Here is a 17,116-nt window from a genome sequence, read left to right as displayed (position 1 = left end):
TCTAGGTGAGTAATAAGAAAGAGATTTAAAGGTTGGGGAGAGAGAAAGGACTGTAAGGTCGGACCTCACTCGCCAATACCTTGAAACAGAAAGGCTAGCCTAGGACACTGAGGCATTTTTGAGAGATTTAAAAAAAAAAAATCTCATATTCAGTCTGGGATAATATCCCTGGCTGTCGACAATGATTTGGATTTAATTATATCATATATGCAAATGTGCTCTGTAAACTGTAAAATAATACATAAATGTCAGATGTTACGGAAGCCTAATGGTGTAGGGGAAGGAACGTGGGTTTGAACGGGAGACAGGCAGGGGCTGAGACACTGCCACGTCCACCTAGGGGGTGACCTTGACAAGCCTCTCGACCTCTCTGGGCCTGTGTTCCTCAACTGTAAATGGGGACTGCCTGTAATAACAGCCTCCTTCAAACACTGAGAAGCCAATGAGAAGATGGATATTCTCTGTAAATTGGAAAGCGCTATGCACATATAAGGTATTATTCTTGTTTCAATCCTTAAGCCCCAGAATAGATGATGGGATTACTCGAGAGCAGCTGCCGTGCCTGCGTTAAGTCCTGTGTGCAAGGATGCCTCCCTGGGAGTGAGGGGAGAGAACTCTGCCCCCACCACCACCAGAGGAGCCAGTGGGCCCACCCTCGCCCCAGTGATTGACAGAATGAGGCCGTGGCCTGTCAGGGGCCGCATCTCAATATCCCAGTGGCCGTCTCCAGTGAGAGGCATGTGTCTGGCTGCAACTGGAATCTTTCAAAGGCCGCTTCCTCCAGCGACATCCATCAACCCAGATGAAGTTTTGAAAAAATGCTCAACAGCTTCCCTTCAGGTGTGGGAGGCAGGAGGGGAAAGTCGGTTTGCAAAGAGCAAAAGATCCAGCTACACCTTCTTATTGACATTCAGCGGAGATGGATGAGGCCCATCCCTCCTTCACCGTGAGGCCAGTGTTGTTTTGGGGATTGTCTTTTCTTCTTTTAATCTTTGGGATGCGGATGTGAGGGGCAACTCTGACTTGACTTATCTCTTTGAAGGCTCTCAAAATAGCAGTAGAGTTAAGAAGCTAAGAGAGGGGTCCTTGGGCCTGCCACCTACCAACTCTGTGACTTTGGCGTGTCTCCTGAGTGTGAGATGGAATTGAAGCTGACACCTGCTGTGAATGGGCTGTGTATGAGGACGATGAATAATGTACAGGCAGCTCTTAGCCCAGGATCTCCCATGAAATGGGGGCTCAACAACAAGGAATCATTACTATTTGCTTTCATTACTGTGAAGAGGTCGGTGAAGCAGTATCACCACCAGATCCTCTGACTCCCACTCCCAGCTGCGAGGGGGTTTTGGCGGGGCTGGTGCAGATACAGGGAAGAAGGGTAGCCCTTCTCTGATTTTTTCCCAATGGCTTTGGTAATCGTGGGAACTTGGGTAGCCTACAAGAGTAGGGCACTTGGGCGCGACTGGGGGTTTAAGAGTGCGTGGACTGGGGGAGAAAACAAGGGCCTGCATTTCTTATGAGGTCCCCAGATTATTTTATGTGTAAAATGTTTGCAAACCATTGCCTTCAAGGGGGAGGCTAATCTCCTGGGCCTGATGTCACAGGCCCTCACACACAAGGACTCCTGACCTGCCCTCACACCCACATCCGACCCAAGGGCAGATCCTAGATCTCACTGATGTTACCATCAGACTAAACCCAGAATCTAATCACCCATCACCACCCCCACCTTTACCGCAGTGGTCCAAGGCACCACTGCCAGTTCTTGTTTGGACTAGTGCGGTAGCCCTGCGAGGGATCTTCTTGCTTTCTTTCACATGCACCCCCTGATACTGGGTCTTCACATGGCGGCCACAGGGTCACTTTAAAGTCCCCAGTAGCTTCTGGTCTTCTTCAGCATAAAATTCAATGTCCTGCCGTGGTTACAGGGCCGTCTGTGGTCTGGCCTTCTAGAACCTTCCCAGTCTACCTCATGAGACAGAGGAGAGCAGGGCCCAGGAGAGGGCTCTGGAGCTCTCCCCAACTTGGTGGTCCAACAAAGATGCTGGAAGAAACCAGGGGTGTGTGGTTTCCCAGAAACTAAAGGAGCGCTTAATGCACAGTTGGAACAACTTCATGGTTTTTCAGCCCCATCATTAGTCTTTTAAAAATAACTGGCCGGAGACTCAGAGGATGAAATGTTCATTCCTAGTCAAGGACTCTCCCCTGTAGCTGTTGGTTGCGGTTTCTCTCCATCAGTGTCTTTTTAAAAATGTAGACATTTTTAGCCCAAACCTAAGCTTCTCTCAGTTTACTGCAGGTCTTTTTGTAGATAGGCAGGTGGGCTTTCAGATACAGCCTTGACTCAGCATTCTCAAAGTGGGTCCCAGGTCCATGGGCCTCAGCGTTACCTAGAAACTTGTTAGATGTGCAAATTCTCAGGCCCCACCTCAAGCTTCTGAATCAGAAACTCTGGAGGTGGAACCTCAGTGTGCATTTTTTTGGGGGGAGGTGGAGGGGTGGGGACAGGGCATTGAACCCAGGGGCACTTTACCACTGAGCTGCATCCTGAGCCCTATTTATATTTTTCATTTTGAGACAGGGTCTCACTAAAATGCTTAGGGCCTGGCTAAGTTGCTGAGGCTGGCCTTGAACGTATGATCCTCCTGCCTCAGCCTCCAGAGTCCCTGGGATTTCAGGTGTGCACCACCAAGTCCCAGCTCAGTCTGCATTTTAACACCATCTCCCAGGGGATTCTAAACTTCAGGGGCCTCTGCTCTGGATCATTTTGGTTTCTTAAGGCAGAAAATCTCAGAGAAGAGTTTTCCCATACACCAGGCTTACCTCAGTGTCCACAGCTATAAAGCTGTAAAATGGAAATAATAAGGCCTGCGTCAAAGGTTCATATCTGCTCGAGTGAGTTCAATGGATGTTTATTGGTACCTGTCGTGTGTCTCACCATGATGCATTCTGGGAATACAGAAATGATTGAGACATAGTCCCTGCCTCCAGGGGCACACAGTCTTACTAGGGAGACAGTCACATACTCAGGGTTCATCCCAATAGATGACAAGAATCCAGAGGAAGCACCAAATACGGGCTATTAACTCTACCTGGGGTGGACAGAGGTGAGCTTTCCACAACCAGTGACTTCAGAGGCTGGGTTGAAGGTGTTTTAAAAATAATATATTCATATGTGTGTACCAGGGATTGAACCCAGGGCCACTTAACCACTGAGCCACATCCCCCAGCCCTTTTTATATTTTTTTTTATTTAGAGACAGGGTCTGGATAATTTGCTTAGGACCTCACTAAGTTGCTAAGGCTAGCTTTGAACTTGTGACCCACCTGCTTCATCCTCCTGAGCTGCTGGGATTACAAGCATGCACCATGGCATCCAGCTTAAAAATGATAAGTATTTTTCTAACTACTCTCAAAAATGAATATGCAAACCAGGCGCATACCTGTAATCCCAATGGCTCAGGAGGCTGAGACAGGAGGATTGCAAGTTCAATGCCAGCCTCAGCAAATGTGAGGCTGCTGAGCAACTCAGTGAGACCCTGACTTTAAATAAAATACAAAACAGGGCTGGGGATGGTCCTGTTGGTGGCTCCGTGGTCAAGTTCCCCTGAGTTCAATCCCCAGCACCTCCCCCGCTCCCCACCAAATGAGCATGCATTATCTTATTTGGAAAATGCAGAAAAGTAGAAAGAAGGAATTTGTTTTTTAATGCCCTAGAAGTCTAGTGTGACTCCCTGCCCCACTGTACTGTAAATAAGTTGGCAGTGAATGCCACTGTGCAGGCTGTGTTCCTCTGGATGGGAGATTTTGTCAGGGAAAATTCCTAGGATTATGATCACTGGGTTAATTGATAGAAACTCTCAAATGGCTCTTAAGCTTTTGCCAAATTGCTTTTTAAAAGTCCAGAGCAATTGCTGCCTCGAGGTTCCTATTCTTTTATACTTTTGTTGGTTCAGTGAGTGAGCAGTTGCCCCTGGCTTCGGTGGGACAGGATGTTCTTGCTCCCACTTACCTGTCCGTGTGCTTTGTCCATCATGGCGCTCCATAAGGTTTTAAGAATTTTTAACATGAAATTAATTATCAAACACATCTTTATTAAAGAAAAACAACAATCCAGATTCCTGGGGTTTTATTGTTAGGAAATAAATGAATTGGAAATAAAAACAATGACATACCAACTGTTCATTATAATATTCTCAATAAGAGAGAACAAATAGGAGCAGCCTTAGTTCCTATAGGGAGAGGTGAAGAAATTATGGGCCTGGCAAAAAATTTGATAGCACATTTGTTTGTTTGAAATGAGTTCTTGCCACATTGCCCAGCCTGGTCTCAGACTGCTGACCTCCAGCAGTTGTCTGCCTCAACCTCCCAAGAGGCTGGGATCACAGCCGATTGACACACACCCAGCTCTGATGGGATATTATGCAATTGTTATAGTAATGGCTATTAAGCCTGCACAGAAACCCACAAAAATGTATACCGTTGTAAGCCAAATAAAATGCTGTGCGTGTGTTGTTACCACAACTGGGTGAAAGCGCATCCTCCAGTGGACAGAAAGTGGTAGAAGGGCAGTTGACTGGCACACCTGAGTTCTGGAGGGGGGCCAGCGACTGAGCTTCTCCACAGACCCCACTAATATGCCCACTGTGTTCTGTAATAAGTAATGAGAAGGCAGGAGGAAGACCCGGATTCTCCTGATAGAACATATTCTCTATCTGGGAAGGCTCTAGAAAAGACTGAAACCCCAAGCCAGTAAGAATTGCCCCCTGGCCCCATCCTGACTCACTTCTTTGGTGGAAATCCCAGCAACCTGATCCTGAATCCAAACTTAGGTTTTTCTGCATGTGCTGGCTCCCCTCTGTTCTCTTCCTCCTCCTCCCTCCCACCTCCTCGGAGCCCTGGAAAGACTCAGATCTCTGAAGCTCGCTGAAGGCTGGCCTGGGTCAGGCCACTGTTTTCCAGGGCCGCTGATGACATGGGGATCAAAGCCAGTCTCAGAGGTGCAGCCTCTTGGAGGGGGGCCCCTATGCTCAGCGTGTACAGTTTGGGTGGGACCCTCTTCCCAGCCCTCGTGGCCCTTGGCACCTGCTGGGACACACTCCGCAGGCCTGGGCAAAGGGCACAGGGCTTCGGGGCAGTGGAGACGGCCTCTCTTCCCAGCCCCTGGCCCCAGAAATGCGTGGGATGATTTGAGGTCTTTCACTTCTATGTGGGGGATGGGGTGTCGTGCAGGTTAAGGGCGCTGAGAGTTCATCGGCAGACCTGGGGCTTGGTCTTGTGTTTTGTCTATTACTTGGAATCTCATGTGTCACCAGCCCTTTGATAAGACAAAGATGCCTGGCACAGATTCCAAGATAATGACGGTGGCCTGGCTGGTTGGCCAGGTTCAAAGGTCCTGAGGGAACAAATGGCCTGTGGGAAGGCTCTGAGCCACCACTGCCTGACTTAAACAGAGAGGGGTCCCTTTACCTAGCTGGCATATTGGGCTGTGCTCTTCATAAGATTTCGTTTGAGAAAAAAATAAAAATAAAAATAAAAAAACACCCTTCACAGGTTTCTATCAGTGTAAAAGATGTAGTTCAAGATCATGGGACAAGAAAATGTGATGGGGCCATTGGAGGTGTGGGACTCCAGAGGCTGGCCCCGCTCACTTCCTCTGGCACTAACCCCAGCCCCTGAGTGGCTGCAGGCTCCAGGAGTCTGCTCCAGCCGGCCCCTCCCTGCCCTGCTGCAGGTGCCCCCAGTTGCTAAGTGCTGCTACAGTGTCCTGCCGTGTCCTTGTCCTTCGCCCAGCACGCCTCTGCCCATCCAGATCCTCCCCACTCTTCAAGGCTCAACTTGATGTCTCTTCCCCACAAACCTCCCCTGACCCCCAACCCCAGACCTTCTCAGTCTTTGCTTGGGCTACGTCCATCTCGGCCTGTCTGTCCTCTCTAACTGCGTTCTTCCCCCATTCTTGGTAAGGATGCTTGAGAAGGTCAATAAGGCAGAGAGTCAGCAATGCACAAGGCCTGGGTTCAAATACCTGTCTGTCTTACGGACCTGGGGCCTGAGGGCAAGTTGTTCATCACTCTGGGCCTCAGTTTCCTCATCTGCACATTAGGAGTTGTAGTCAGGCTCAGGGTACATCTGGCTCATGTAAGAATCATTCATGTTTATTACCCTTGGCTGCCTCTTTCTTCCCTTTACTGTGGTCCCCTCACCGCACCCAACTGCCTTATCCAAAGCTTTACTTTCTGGTTTCAGTTGCTCACTGTCCATGTCAGTCTGAAAATAGCAAATGGAAAATTCCAGAAGTAAACAGTTCATAAAGTTGTAAATTGTGCACCTGAGGAGAATGATAAAACCCCAGGCTGCCCTGCTCCATCTCACCCGGGCAGGAGTCCTCTCTTTGTCCCGTGTATCCATGCCGCCGTGCTACCTTCCCATTAGTCACCAGGCAGTCATCTCTGTTATGAGGCCAAGTGTCACAGTATTGCAGTGCTTGTGCCTGAGTGACTCTTGTTTACTTAATACTGGCCCCAGAGCACAAGCGCAGTGGTAACAAGGGGGTACCAGGGCATAAACAGGGAAGGACAGGGGGACAGTGGTGCTATGTGTCTGTGTTGAAACATATCCTCCAAGCATAAGGGGGACATGTGGGGAGTGTTATTTAAAACATCTTATCAAAGTTGAATATATTCACAGAAATTTGCATTGCATTTTTTTCAAAGTGTTACATGCACCTGCCTTCAAGTTCAGGTGGCCCAAAGGGTTCATGACTAAAGGTAGCTGTCCCTAGACCCACTTCCCACCACCCCCTGAAAGTATTTTCACAATTGCATGCATGTTTACTGAAGAAACTCAGAAAACGAAGAAAGCAAAAGACAATGGTGTCATACTTTCAATCCCATTTCCCTCCCTCCCACCCATCTCCTCCTTCCAGATAACCAAATTATGCTTTTTCCCCCCACATAAGTCCTCACTGTATTTCTTGCTGAGCATTATAGCTTTAATCACACTCTGCCTTCAATGAAGGGAACAAACATAACATTTATTAAGTGAAAAGAAGCAGCAAATCCTTGACCCTTTTGCTAATCGGTGTGGCCCAGAGACCAGCAGCCCCTGAGCCTTACAAAGCCAACAGCATGCAGTGTCTTTGGCCCCACCCCAGAATCCACATTTTAACAAGATTGTGGTGACTGGGATGCCCACAAAAAGCTGCTAAGACTCTTGTAGATCAGAGCTACTCAAAGTTGCAATCCATGAGCTGCTTGTCACAGTCCTGAACGCGGGTTTGAGCCAGAGTGTAAACAGCATGCTGCTTCCTTAATCCAGAAAGACTTGCTACAAAACACTGTCAGCTGCACTAAGCAATGTGATTGATGAGGAGGGTGATTTACATTCTGCACCGAGCTCCTTATCTTGTCAGGGACAAGGGACCAAGCAGTTCATGAACTTGGCACCTCAGCGGTCCTCACTCTTCAGATCACACAGTTGGAAATTCGGGATGGGGACTGCATTTTTTGGCTTTAAATCCCAGTTTCTTCTACTCCGTGTATCTGACCCTTTACCCAACCATGTACACGCAAATGCACACATGTATGGGTGCACCACGTATACGTGCACACAACACATATGTGCACATCCCAGGAGAGCCTAGCCCTGAGTTGGTAATTAGGAATCATCTCTTTCCTCTTCTTTCGTCAAAAGCGTTCTTCCACCAGGGTCACATGCTCATTATCAACTCTTCCTATCAGGGCCAAGCAGTGCAGGGACTTGCAGCACCTTTTGAATCAAGAGAAGCAGAGCCAAAAAGAGGTTTGGAAAGAAACAAAAACTAACCTGTTTACTCAGCTCACTCTCAAAGCAAAAAGCATTCTTGAATCCCAGGGGTATTATATATTCAGTATCTACAGATTCTGGGCTAGGCTGTGCCCTGTGGTGGCAGGCAGGTGCATAACGTGCTCTCCAGTGGGAAGGGAGAGATTAGGGGAGTCTGTCTCATATAAGTAATATGTTGGCCTTCAGTCTGGCCTGAGTGTCCCCTTCCCAGGGAGCCCAGGGAACCCCACAGATCTAGACCTCAGGGTTCATTTTCGCTAGGATGTAGGAAAGACTAAAAGCCTTTCATGCTGCCCAACTAAGTTTAAAACTTTTGACTTTCCAAGAAGAATGCAGTGGCACACATCTGTAATCCCAGCAACTCTGGAGACTGAGACAGGAGGATCACATGTTCAAGGCCAGCCTCGGCAACTTTGCAAGGCCCTAAGCAATTTAGCAAGATCCTGTCTCAAAAAAAAAAAAAATAATAATAATAATAATAAAATCAAAAGGGCCGGGGATGTGACTCAGTGATCAAGCATCCCTATGTTCAATCCCCAGTGCCTAAAAAATAAAAATTAAAAATTTTGAGTTTGCAGACGATTCTCTGACTGGGTAACCTTAAGAAGTTATCTAATCTGTCAGTTTCCTCATCTGTAAGGTGGGTATAAAGACATTGTCCTCATGAGGATCGGTGGCAATGTCTGAAAATGCCTACCTTCAACTCACCCATTCAGTCATCATTCACCCATTACTCACCCGGCATGTCTGTATTGAGCACCTTCAGGGTACCTGGTACTGGGGATAATGATGAATGCAGCTCACAGTTCTACAGAGCAGGTGGAGAGAATCAAAGAATCACACACACCCCAAGCGAGCTGCAGTCATGCTGCAAATAAAAGTGCAAAAAGCCCTTCCTGGGGGCACAGCTCGTCTGGACATAAGGAAGGTTTCACTGAACAGGGGATTTTGAGCTCAGATCCAAAGATGGGTAGAAGTTTATGAGGCAAAGCAGGGGAAGAACATTTCAGGAATGCAGTGGAGATCACACACCGTATGTTCCGGAATAAAATTTTGACCAGACAGAAGGGGTGGTTGAACTTTACTTTTTGAGGTAAATTTTACATCTAGCACAATGTGTAAACCTTAAGGCACAACTGGGTGCCTTTGGACAAATGCCCATGCCTGTCTAACCAGTGCCCCTTTGAACATACAGAATTTTGCTGTCGGATTGGGTTTATCTTAATAACTTTCCCCCTTAATTAGAAAAGTAAGGGAGCTGGGTGTTAATGAGGACATTTAACTGTAGTGCCCAGGGACAAGGCCTTGGGCTAGGTTTAAATTCAAACCCTACTACTTTCTACCAAGGCCTCCCCTTCCCTCTGAGACTTGGTTTTTGTGACTATATTCAATCTGCTGCATAGGGCTGGTTAAGGGGGGGATCTATAAATGGCTAAAGAACCCCGGCCAGTGCCTGGGCCCGGTAGGCACTGTGTTTGGAGCCCTGTGGAAGTTTCCAGAATGGCAGCTTGGTGGGGAGACAGGCTCTCCCTCACTAGCAGGTGTATGGGGTCGAGCTTTCCCAGGGCGTCTTCCAGAGCACCCTAACACTGGTCTCTCTGTCCGCAGGGATGTGTCTGCAGGCGTTTGTAGAAGCTTTCTTTTTTCTGGCCCAGAGGAAGTTCAAGATGCTGCCGCTCCACGAACAGGTGGCCTCGCTGATCGACCTGTGCGAATACCACCTGTCCCTGCTGGACGAGAAGCGCCTGCTGTGCACCCGGGGTGGCTCTGCAGGGAGCCGTCTCTCCCAGGGCAGCTCGCCCCAGGGCGCCTGCCCTGCAGCCCAGCCTGTGGTGGGCAACCCCCCACTCCGCACCAACGGTGCTAGTAAGTGCTCCTATCCCAGACACACTCTGTCCTGAAGGCCTCTTGTCTGCCCAGGAGAAGCGCGTGCCCTTCAGGGCTGAAGGGAGCCCCTGGGCTCCTGCCTGTGGGGGACACAGGCCGTGGAGGATCCCACCGGAGGTTCCGGTTCCGTCCCCTGTTCTGCTGCACTCCTGCTTTGCAAGGCTGACTCTTGCCCGCCTTTCTCCCCACGCCTCTTGGAGACCCACCCTGTTTTGGAGCCATCAGTGGACATATGACATCTGAAGTGTGACAGATGGCACCTTCTATTCTGGGCTCACAGGAAGCACCAACCAGGGCAAATCTGCCGTGCTTGGGGCGGGAGGGCACAGTCACTCCTGACACGGAGAGCCGCAGAGAGGAAGCTGAGACCCAGAGTGTGCGGGGAGCCTCCGAGAGCCACCGGTTAAAGTCTGAGAACATCACGTTCATTTCCTACCACCCATTCTCCAAAAATGAAGTGGAGATACCAAGTAGGCCGACGCGAACCTCCCACCCCAATCATGTGCTACACGGGTGTAGTTAACAGATTAACCTCATTTATTTCATTAGCTTGCCTGTTGCTGCAATGTTTGCTTTGTTACTAATTAAGAAATAATTACGATGTAACTAAGTTAGGCTCCTAGAGCCTATGAGCCAGCAGGAGACTCACAGGCCCTTTGGTTGAGTTTATTTGGCCTTGACCCCAAAGCAGGAATTCCATCTTTAGCCTCCCTGTCCAGATGGTCCTGTGGCCTCAGTGGACCCCTGCAAGGGTGAAGCTCTGGTCCCAAGGACAAGGGCCCCATGTACCCAACACTGTGCTGATAGTTATCAGGAAGGGTAGTGAGCTTCAGAGAAAAGACATGAGACCCAGGTGAGAACCAGGGGAAGCAGGACGTATGTGGAGGGAGGTACACTGTGAGGAACAGATTTTTCAAGACCCCCCCCCCCCGCCCCCCGTGCCTGCTCTTCTGTACCCTTTGGACAGGACAAATGGAAAGTGAAAGGCCCCAGTAGAGCAGATAGATGTGTCAGGGCACCTTTGTCATCAGCTGGGGACTGCAAAGAGTCTTTTAAACAGAGCTCTAGCTTGACACATCCCCAGGTGGGTCTTCAGAAAGTGCTAGCTTGCCAAAATAGAGGGCAATCTTCAAGCTTAAAACCAACCAAGTCCACTGGATTGGGGTTGGGGTAGGAAGCAATGAGGCTGAATTTCAGCCACCTGGTTTGGGATGATATAAAAATGTCAGCACTCATGGTGAGAGATGTCCTCTGCACCCCCACCTCCCATCATATGCAAGCAGGTCACTGTCAGTTCTGGAGCCCCTAGTGCTGGAGGGAGGCCCCTCTTCTGTGGACAGGCCCCTGGGGAAGCCCCGTGTTCTGGAGGACATGGAATCTTATCTGTGACTCTTAGGGAAATGAGGTTGCCATCATGAGAGCCAGCGAGGGAGGCTGGGCAGGCCCAGAGACCCCTGAGTGCAGAGCTCAGGGTCCCCTGCACGGGGCTGCAGCCCATTCTTAGAAGGGCCCTGGGGATCCACCCCAGCTCTTCTCCCCCAGCCCTGCCTGCCCTTTGGCCCCCTCCTACTGCTGTCCACGAGCTGAGCTCCTGAAGGGCCAGGCTTCCGGGGGTGTGGAAAGAAGGTGTAAGAAGATGGTCTCAGCCTGGGCTCCTTTAGGACAGGTACATCCAAGTCTAAGTCCGTGGAGTGTCCAGGGAGGACGACGACTTCCAGAGAACAGACCGATTGGCCCAGTCCACGCCTTCCACAGGTGCCAGTCTTGCCCCTTTTGGTGTCCCTGTCCAGCTTCCTCATGTCTCGTGTGGTGACCTTGCCTGTGCCTGTCCTTCCAGCCCCCAGGGAAGTAGGCTCCGTTTCCTGGATTCGGGAAAGGAGTCCTGTCCCCACTGGCCTAGGCTGGACGGAAGCCTACAGTGGGGGCTGCAAGATGCACGGGTTCAGGGCAGTTGTCGGAAGTGCTGGGCCTGTGGGCAGAGCAGGGCCTTCTGGAGAGCAGAGCCGCAGGCCCCGAACAACCCTCTATGGTTCCTCTTATTCCTCCTCATGAACTCTGTCTGCTCTCCTAGCTCCACCCTCCACTCTTGCCTGGACTTCATTGGTGTCCAGGCTGCTCAGCCCCTCCCACCACCCTCCATCTCTATAGGTTAAGGGCATGGAGAGCCACAGATGACAGAGCTGTCCCCAGGGAGGCCCTCCCTTCCTATTCACGCCTGGACACCAACCCTCCTGGCCAGGCTCTCCCAGGGCTCTTTGTATCTGTCATTGTCAGACAGGAAGAGATTGTACCGTTTCCCACCCATGGGAAGGTGCCAGCAGGGACCTGCCCTTGTCCCCACCCTGCTGCTCCTGCTCCCTTGGTCCTCTGAACGATGGTGAATAATGGCTCCCTTCAAGGTCCAGCTCTAATACCCCACAGCAGTCCCCCATGCAGAAAGAACAGCTCCCACTGCATCCATCTGAGACCCTAGGAAGTCCCTCTGTTACCACGCCCACCCCGGGGGCACAGAGGGAGGCCCCTGGAGGTGCTTGTTGAAGTTACAGGATACTGAGCAGCCCAAGGGAGGAGGCTCCTTGCCGGTTCCTTCTCTCCATGGCCTGCAGATGCCCTCCAGAATCTTGGTTTTCTGCGCCTGGCCAAGCCTGTTTGCTGAACACCTCAACATTCCCAGCTGCCTGGTCTTCTCCCCCGGGCATGGCAGCCATCCCATAAGCTCCCACCCCACCCTCGTTGACTTTTCTGGCCCTGGGAATCTCTCTGTGTGCCCAGGCTCAGATCTTGGCCCTGTCTCCCCACCTTTCATCCCTGGAGATGGAGGATGGTGCTCACCATGGCTCCTCAGTCCAGCAGCCAGCCCCGTCTCTCCCCCGACACCAACGAGTTTTTGTGCGGGATGTTTATTTCAGAGAAGTTCATCCTGCTGGGAGAGCAGATAGTATGGGAGTGGGACTGGACAGGGCCGGGGAGGACTAGACATTTGGAATGGTGTCCTGTGCTTTTCTGGAACCGACTCCCTTTCCTGCGTGAATTATACAACATATGTTCAGGGCCTCTCCGTTCACAAGGTCCTTTCACATCCATCTTCTCATTTGATCCCATGACCCAGAGAAGGGTAAGGGTTATCATCACTCCCCTTTCTGATGTCCAGGAGGTCACATGGCTTGTCCAAGGTCTCCAGCCTAGTGAAGGACGGAGCCAGGAATCATACCAAGGACCCTGGCCCCAGAGCCACGTTCTTTCCTCCACCCCATCACGGATCTTGGCCCCATTCAGCAGATGTGGAAAGCCACATTTCGGAGGACCTGACGTCTGCCCAGCAAATACACAGGCGTTGTGAGGGCGAGGGGCTGTCTGACCTGATCTTGACCTCCTGCGCCCTCCAGGAAGGCTCCGCGGGCCACACAGACCAGACAGGAAGAGCTCCAGGCCTTCAGCCACCAAACAGGGACACAATATCCTCTCTCACTTAATCTTGGGAACATTAGGTGAGATAATGGAAAGCATAATAAATGCGAGAGAGTTTTGTAAACCAAAGTGCTACTAAAATGCAATGTCACCTTCAGCCTGGCTTCTGGTTTCCTACAAAGTAGAGCGGGAGGAAGGTAAAAGCTTCCCTGAATGATGTCCGAAGACAGATGAAGCCAAAGTGGTCAGCTCCTCTCCCCTCCCTCCTCCCCCTCCCTGCATCCTCACATAGTTAAAGATAGTCACAGCCTGAAACACGGTCCCTGCTGTTCCTCTGACGTCTGGAATTTTCTTTGTGATTGGCCAAGTGTTAACTCCAAAATAGCTTAATTTTTTTTTCTCCTACATTTCTTGACTAATGTCCTAAACCTCCTTGTCCTTGTAATTGAGACCTTCAGCGTTCAAGCACCTTTTCTCCAAGTTCAGAAGCCATGCACTCTCCCATCAGGGTCTCCCAGGGTCCGAGAGAGCTGTCCCCGCTCAGTGAAGGGGATTCGCCACAGTGTGTTTTAACCTAAAATCCACCTCGATGAGATTGATATTTTTTGTCAGTCTCCTATTTGGTTTGATGAATGCAAGAGAAATTTTCCCACATGGATTATAAATTTTTTCCTTACAAAATAAGCCCATTTTTGCAGAGACAAAGGAACTCCACAGAATAGTCAGCGTGTTCAATTGCCTTCGTCTCTTGTAACCAACCGTCTTAAGTAACTAGAAAAACCATACAGCATCTTTCTCTCTCTCTCTCTCTCTCTCTCTCTCTCTCTCTCTCTCTCTCTCTCTCTCTCGCTCTCTCTCTCACACACACACACACACTCTCACACACACACACACCATGAGTTTGGGTATAAAATGGTAGAATCACCCATGTTACCCTCATTTCTGGCAGTTTGCCCCTGAGTCTGATTTAAAGAACACAGGAAGAAGGGCTCTGTGCAGCCCCGGGCCGCTCAGCAAGAGGCTCCTGGGAGGCACTTCCTCCCACATGAAGGGAAGTGTCTGCTGAGATTCCAACCAGGTTTATCATCCTGGCCCCTGGACATGGCTCCTCACTCTGGCTCCCCCAGGACCCTCCCAGACTTCAGGGACATTTTCCCTTCAGAACATCTTGCATCAGAAGGAAGAATCCCAGAGGAGGCCATGAACTGTTCTAGAAGGATGGAGGGCTCTGGAGCCAGACCTGAGTCTGATTTTGCTCTGCCTGTTACCCTCTCCACGAGTGAATCACGGCCCAGTGACTTCCCCGCCCTGACCCCTGTTCCTTGCCTGTGCAGCGGAGATCATGTCATACGGATGCCAACAACCTGGCGGGGGACTTGGCACCTGGGAAGTGTCTTCTAAAGGTCTGTTGAGAGCAGGCCTGGTCTGCATATGCTGAAGCCCAGGCATGTGGGGAACACTGCTGCTGCCTCATCAGCCCCTGCGCTGAGGAGGCTCCTGCGGGTCTGGCAAGACCCCATGGGCTCAAGCCCTCCTCCCCAGAGCCCAGCTCTGCCTCCGAGAAGCTGCTGCTCCTGCCTCTTAAAAGCCTTTAAAAATTCTTTATTAAATTTTCATGGCGCATGAAGTCAAGGTTCTGTTACTTGGCCTCAGTTGTCTTGGTAACTTCGTAAAATGCAATAATAAAACGAAGCTGAGTGTTGCTAACCACAGGCTCATTGTATAAATGGCTTCAGAGTATTGACAGTTTCTTCTGCATGATGATCTCTGACAGCAAATCCACCGGGGTGGACAGTGCTTGTTCATTTTGGGTCAATTGGTGAGAAAAGGGCACCTTTTAATTTTTTTCTCCCCTCCCAGTCAATGTTTGCCTGGGAAGCTAACTCTTGCCTCTAGGAGGAGACCTGGGGGAGCCAGAGGGAGGAGTTTGGGAAATCTTGCAACCTTTGATCTGCCGGGGAAGGGCCTGCCTCTAGAGTGAGGCCACATGTCAGAGACTGTGGCAGGGACACCTGTCCCCGGGAGAAAGGACAACCCTTGTGGCCCCGTGTGTGTGGCAGTCACTGTGTGGACTTGGGCTAAGCAGGTGTGCTCTGTAAGTTTTAGTGCCGCTGGGACTGCACCACCGAGGCCCCTCCCGGTACTGCTGGCGCACCTGGGCTCTGTCCCCAGGAGCAGAGGCTTCACCCCCTCCCAGCGCCTCCTCCCCCTCAGCCCTCTGGGAGCGACATATGTTCGCTCTGAATATTTCCCAGACTCTGGACCACCCGGTGGTAAGTGGAAAGCAGATGGCCTGGAGTTAAAAATAAAGTGAGACCCCAGCTCCCTGGAAAGCTCCACCCCCCTGTGGCATCAGAGACATGCACGTTTCACACAGTCCTGCGTGGTGGGAAGCCACCTAGGCACGCACCTCCTCGGGTTCCTCGTGGTTGTCATTTTATGAAATATTCAGATCCTATCCGGGCCTCGGGCCTCTCCTCTGTGTGCCAGCCGTTCAGTCCTGGGTTCCTGTGTCAAGATGGTGGCTCTGCAGTGTGGTAGAGCTGTCATCCCCCGTCTGCTGCAGAAGCCTACATTTGCCTGCCAGGCGTCCCGGAGCCAGGCGGGGAGGAGGCAGCCACAGCAGCCTGCGGGTCCACCCTGCCTCAGCCCTCTGCCTCCAGCACAGGTGTGTCTTTGGGGATTGAGTGGAGATGGTTGAGTCCAGAAGGGCCCGTGCACTCTGCTGCCGCCCACAGGAGCCCTGGGCATTAGGTGGTGGCCCTCAGGGTCCGGCCGCACCTCTGCCTTGAACCCAAGCAGCTCCAGCTCCCCCTCCAGGAGTGAAGGGCTTCAGGGTAAGGCAGGACTGCAGTGAGGCCTCTCCATTTGACAAAGGAGGCAAGGGAAGCCCAGAGGGCCCAAGGCCCTTGTCCCTGTGCCCAGCAAGGAAGGGACAGGAGTGAAGGCCTCTTCGGTGAAGGATTCTGTTTCACTCTGATCACAGGAAGCAGCCAAAGTCAGCACCAGCCCTCAGCCATCGCTCCATCAAACACTCACTACAGAGGGAGCCCAGAGGCTCAGGCTCCGGGCTTCACAGCAGGATTCCGCTCTTACCTGACTTGTCCGTTTGGATTGCACTTAAGGCAGAAGTCTCAAATGCTATCTTCATCTTTCCAACTTTTTACCTGTGAGATAAATGACAGTTTTTTTTTACAAAGCTGGGAGCCTAGGAACATTTAATTCTCCAAGGTCATGACCACCAAGCACTTCTCCCAGCCACCTGAGCCCAGCCACGATCCTGGGCACTGCCTGAACCACTGTGGCTCCTAATGTTGGGTGTATCATGCTGGCTGTGGTGCAAGACTCTGGGCCAGTCCTCTCCAGAGCTCAAGAGAGGAGCTGGCCCCCTCCGATTGTATTGGCATCAATCCATTTAGGCTGCTATAACAAAGTGCCATAAATTGGGTGGCTTATAAATAACAGAAATTTATTTCTCCCAGTTTGGGAAGATGGAAGTCCAAGATCAGTAAGCCAGCATGCTGAGGTTCCCATGAGGGCCCTCTTCTAGGCTGCAGACTGGCATCTTCTCGCTGTATCCTTCTCTGGCAGAAAGAGAGCTCTCGGGGGTCCCTATTATAAGGGCATGAATCTCCACCCCCTGACCTAATCACAGAGGCCCCACCTTCTAATCCCATCACTGGGGGTGAGGAATTCATCAATTAATGGGGAGGAGAGGCAAACATTTAGTCCATTGCAACTGGCTTTTCTCACTCCAATGGGATGATTTAGGAGAACTTGGAGACCAGCGCTGAGCTTACCTCTTGCTTAACTCTGATCAAGAGACACTGGTTGTGCTGGCATAAAACAGGGCCCGGACTGATGAGCAGAAGCACGGGCATGGCCCAAAGAGGCCAGCGGAAGCCCGCATGTATCTGAAGCCTCTGGCTTTAACTTTAAAAGTCCTGTGAATAATGCACTCTACTCCGTATCATATCCTTATTTTAGTTAGGTAGGTT

At 50.9% G+C, this 17,116-nt stretch overlaps 2 protein-coding genes across 10 annotated transcripts in view; one reads left to right on the top strand and one right to left on the bottom strand.

The window, feature by feature from the left end:
* Ttll11 (tubulin tyrosine ligase like 11) overlaps positions 1-14,825 on the top strand; it is a 243,304-nt gene extending 228,479 nt beyond the window's left edge. For all 6 annotated transcript variants that reach the window (XM_078048135.1, XM_078048133.1, XM_005320921.5 and 3 more), the window contains one exon: positions 9,432-14,825. In XM_078048135.1, the coding sequence (XP_077904261.1) occupies positions 9,432-9,724 (293 nt within the window). In that variant the 3' untranslated portion in view covers positions 9,725-14,825. The remainder of the gene's footprint in view (positions 1-9,431) is intronic.
* Positions 1-17,116, bottom strand: part of Dab2ip (DAB2 interacting protein) — a 249,500-nt gene that overhangs the window by 30,776 nt on the left and 201,608 nt on the right. The window contains exons 17-18 of one of the 4 annotated variants that reach the window (XR_013438281.1): positions 8,562-16,285; positions 7,012-7,766 (exon numbers count right to left, since the gene is read on the bottom strand). The exons of 1 other annotated variant lie outside the window; for it this stretch is intronic. Coding sequence is in view for 1 of the 3 variants with exons in the window: in XM_078048124.1 (XP_077904250.1) it covers positions 16,282-16,285 (4 nt within the window). In the remaining 2 variants the exon portion in view is untranslated. Of the gene's footprint in view, positions 1-7,011; positions 16,286-17,116 lie in introns of those variants that run through there. 2 more of the 4 variants (XR_013438282.1, XM_078048124.1) reach the window with 2 other exon arrangements.

The sequence above is a fragment of the Ictidomys tridecemlineatus genome, chromosome 4 (assembly GCF_052094955.1).
Source record: "Ictidomys tridecemlineatus isolate mIctTri1 chromosome 4, mIctTri1.hap1, whole genome shotgun sequence".
NCBI classification, from domain to species: Eukaryota; Metazoa; Chordata; class Mammalia; order Rodentia; family Sciuridae; genus Ictidomys; species Ictidomys tridecemlineatus.
The sequence above is the reverse complement of the archived record's forward strand: the minus strand, read 5'-3'. Positions and strand labels throughout refer to the sequence as shown.